The sequence below is a fragment of the Carcharodon carcharias genome, chromosome 33, assembly GCF_017639515.1.
Source record: "Carcharodon carcharias isolate sCarCar2 chromosome 33, sCarCar2.pri, whole genome shotgun sequence".
In the NCBI taxonomy this organism is placed as follows: domain Eukaryota; kingdom Metazoa; phylum Chordata; class Chondrichthyes; order Lamniformes; family Lamnidae; genus Carcharodon; species Carcharodon carcharias.
This window is the reverse complement of record NC_054499.1, coordinates 17,648,567-17,652,035: the sequence shown is the minus strand read 5'-3', so window position 1 is coordinate 17,652,035 and position 3,469 is coordinate 17,648,567. Positions and strand designations below refer to the sequence as shown.

The following is a 3,469-nucleotide window of genomic DNA, read 5'->3' as shown; positions in this document are numbered from 1 at the left end:
CCCCCGTCTCCGTCTCTCGCTCTCTCCCCCCCGTCTCCGTCTCTCGCTCTCTCCCCCCCGTCTCCGTCTCTCGCTCTCTCCCCCCCGTCTCCGTCTCTCGCTCTCTCCCCCCCGTCTCCGTCTCTCGCTCTCTCCCCCCCGTCTCCGTCTCTCGCTCTCTCCCCCCCGTCTCCGTCTCTCGCTCTCTCCCCCCCGTCTCCGTCTCTCGCTCTCTCCCCCCCGTCTCCGTCTCTCGCTCTCTCCCCCCCGTCTCCGTCTCTCGCTCTCTCCCCCCCGTCTCCGTCTCTCGCTCTCTCCCCCCCCGTCTCCGTCTCTCGCTCTCTCCCCCCCGTCTCCGTCTCTCGCTCTCTCCCCCCCGTCTCCGTCTCTCGCTCTCTCCCCCCCGTCTCCGTCTCTCGCTCTCTCCCCCCCGTCTCCGTCTCTCGCTCTCTCCCCCTCCGTCTCCGTCTCTCGCTCTCTCCCCCCCGTCTCCGTCTCTCGCGCTCTCCCCCCCGTCTCCGTCTCTCGCGCTCTCCCCCCCGTCTCCGTCTCTCGCTCTCTCCCCCCCGTCTCCGTCTCTCGCTCTCTCCCCCCCGTCTCCGTCTCTCGCTCTCTCCCCCCCGTCTCCGTCTCTCGCTCTCTCCCCCCCGTCTCCGTCTCTCGCTCTCTCCCCCCCGTCTCCGTCTCTCGCTCTCTCCCCCCACCCCGTCTCCGTCTCTCGCTCTCTCCCCCCCCGTCTACGTCTCTCGCTCTCTCCCCCCCCGTCTCCGTCTCTCGCTCTCTCCAGCCCGTCTCCGTCTCTCGCTCTCTCCAGCCCATCTCCGTCTCTCGCTCTCTCCAGCCCGTCTCCGTCTCTCGCTCTCTCCAGCCCGTCTCCGTCTCTCGCTCTCTCCAGCCCGTCTCCGTCTCTCGCTCTCTCCAGCCCGTCTCCGTCTCTCGTTCTCTCCAGCCCGTCTCCGTCTCTCGCTCTCTCCCCCCCATCTCCGTCTCTCTCTAGCCCGTCTCCGTCTCTCTCTCCAGACCGTCTCCGTCTCTCTCTCCAGACCGTCTCCGTCTCCCTCTCCAGACCGTCTCCGTCTCTCTCTCCAGCCCGTCTCCGTCTCTCTCTCCAGCCCGTCTCCGTCTCTGTCTCTCTCTCTCTCTCTCTCCCCCGACACCGTCTCTCGCTCTCTCTCTCCCCCCGTCTCCGTCTCTCGCTCCCTCCCCCCCCGTCTCCGTCGCTCGCTCCCTCCCCCCCCCGTCTCCGTCTCTCGCTCCCTCCCCCCCGTCTCCGTCTCTCGCTCCCTCCCCCCCGTCTCCGTCTCTCGCTCCCTCCCCCCCGTCTCCGTCTCACGCTCCCTCCCCCCCGTCTCCCGCTCTCTCCCCCCCGTCTCCGTCTCTCGCTCTCTCCCCCGTCTCCGTCTCTCGCTCTCTCCCCCGTCTCCGTCTCTCGCTCCCTCCCCCCCGTCTCCTTCTCTCGCTCCCTCCCCCCCCGTCTCCGTCGCTCGCTCTACCCCCGTCTCCGTCGCTCGCTCTACCCCGTCTCCGTCGCTCGCTCTACCCCGTCTCCATCTCTCTCTCCCCCCTCCGTCTCTGTCTCTCTCTCTCTGTCCCCCCTCCGTCTCTCTCTGTCCCCCCTCCGTCTCCATCTCCCTCTATGTCGCTCTCTCGCTCTCCCTCTATGTCGCTCTCTCGCTCTCCCTCTATGTCGCTCTCTCGCTCTCCCTCTATGTCGCTCTCTCGCTCTCCCTCTATGTCGCTCTCTCGCTCTCCCTCTATGTCGCTCTCTCGCTCTCCCTCTATGTCGCTCTCTCGCTCTCCCTCTGGCTCCATGTCGCTCTCTCTCTGTCTCCATGTCGCTCTCTCTCTGTCTCCATGTCGCTCTCTCTCTGTCTCCATGTCGCTCTCTCTCTGTCTCCATGTCGCTCTCTCTCTGTCTCCACGTCGCTCTCTCTCTGTCTCCACGTCGCTCTCTCTCTGTCTCCACGTCGCTCTCTCTCTGTCTCCACGTCGCTCTCTCTCTGTCTCCACGTCGCTCTCTCTCTGTCTCCACGTCGCTCTCTCTCTGTCTCCACGTCGCTCTCTCTCTGTCTCCACGTCGCTCTCTCTCTGTCTCCACGTCGCTCTCTCTCTGTCTCCACGTCGCTCTCTCTCTCCCTCTATGTCTCTCTCTCTCTCCCTCTATGTCTCTCTTTCTCTCTCCCTATATGTCTCTCTTTCTCTCTCCCTCTATGTCTCTCTCTCTCTCCCTCTATGTCGCTCTCTCTCTCTCCCTCTATGTCGCTCTCTCTCTCCCTCTCCCTCTATGTCTCTCTCTCGCTCTCTGTCTCCATGTCTCTCTCTGTCTCCCCCTCTCTCTCTATATGTCTCTCTCTGTCTCTCTCTTTCTGTCTCCATGTCTCTCTCTCTCTGTCTCCATGTCTCTCTCTCTCTGTCTCCATGTCTCTCTCTCTCTGTCTCCATGTCTCTCTCTCTGTCTCCATGTCTCTCTCTCTGTCTCCATGTCTCTCTCTCTGTCTCCATGTCTCTCTCTCTGTCTCCATGTCTCTCTCTCTGTCTCTATGTCTTTCTCTCTGTCTCTATGTCTCTCTCTCTCTGTCTCTATGTCTCTCTCTCTGTCTCCATGTCTCTCTCTCTCTGTCTCCATGTCTCTCTGTCTCTATGTCTCTCTCTCTCTGTCTCGCTCTCTATATCTGTCTCTCTCTCTCTCTCTGTCTACACGTCTCTCTCTGTCTCTCTCTCTATATATCTGTCTCTCTCTCTGTCTCTATGTCTCTCTCTGTCTCTCTCTCTATATCTGTCTCTCTCTCTCTCTCTCTCTATGTCTCTCTCTCTGTCTCCATGTCTCTCTCTCTCTCTCTCTATGTCTCTTTCTCTGTCTGTACGTCTGTCTCTTTCTCTCACCATTAAATCTTCCGCGGATATAGTTTCATTAACAATCGCCTCCATTGTGCAAGAAGTTGTTTGCTTGCTCATCCGGGTTTGTTACCCTGAAGTTGACTACTGCGCAGGCGCCCGCAACACACCGGACGCTATATTTAGTACAGGCAGCAGCCACTTCCGGTGCTCCGGCCAGAGCAGCGCCATCTTTAGTACTGGCAGAATCTGTACAGGTGGGGGTGACAGTTATTGTGGGCGGGGCTGACGCCTGCGGGCGGTGTTCGGTGGTTGTGAGCGGGGTTACATTGATGGTGTTCCGTTGGTGAGTTCTGTTGACGGAACGTTAACTGTGTTCATCTCCGGAGATGCTGCCAGACCTGCTGAGTTTTTCCAGATATTTTTATTTTTATTTTTGTTTTGGATTTCCAGCATCTGCAGTTTTTTGCTTTTATTTTACGTTGATGGTGGGCGGGTTAGTAATTGTAGAGTGCGTTACATTGACTGTGAGCGGGGTTACAGCAGCTGTGGGCGGAGTTACAGTAAAGGGGTGGGGTTACAGTGACTGTGGGTGGAGTTACGGTGTCAGTGGGTGGGAGTATTGTGACTGTGGGCGGGGTTAAAGTGACTGTCG

At 59.6% G+C, this 3,469-nt stretch overlaps 1 protein-coding gene across 1 annotated transcript in view; it reads right to left on the bottom strand.

The window, feature by feature from the left end:
• fis1 (fission, mitochondrial 1) overlaps positions 1-2,982 on the bottom strand; it is a 28,918-nt gene extending 25,936 nt beyond the window's left edge. The window contains exon 1 of the mRNA XM_041179013.1: positions 2,863-2,982. Coding sequence (XP_041034947.1) covers positions 2,863-2,934 — 72 coding nt within the window. The 5' untranslated portion in view covers positions 2,935-2,982. The remainder of the gene's footprint in view (positions 1-2,862) is intronic.
• Between the last annotated feature and the right edge of the window lie 487 nt (positions 2,983-3,469).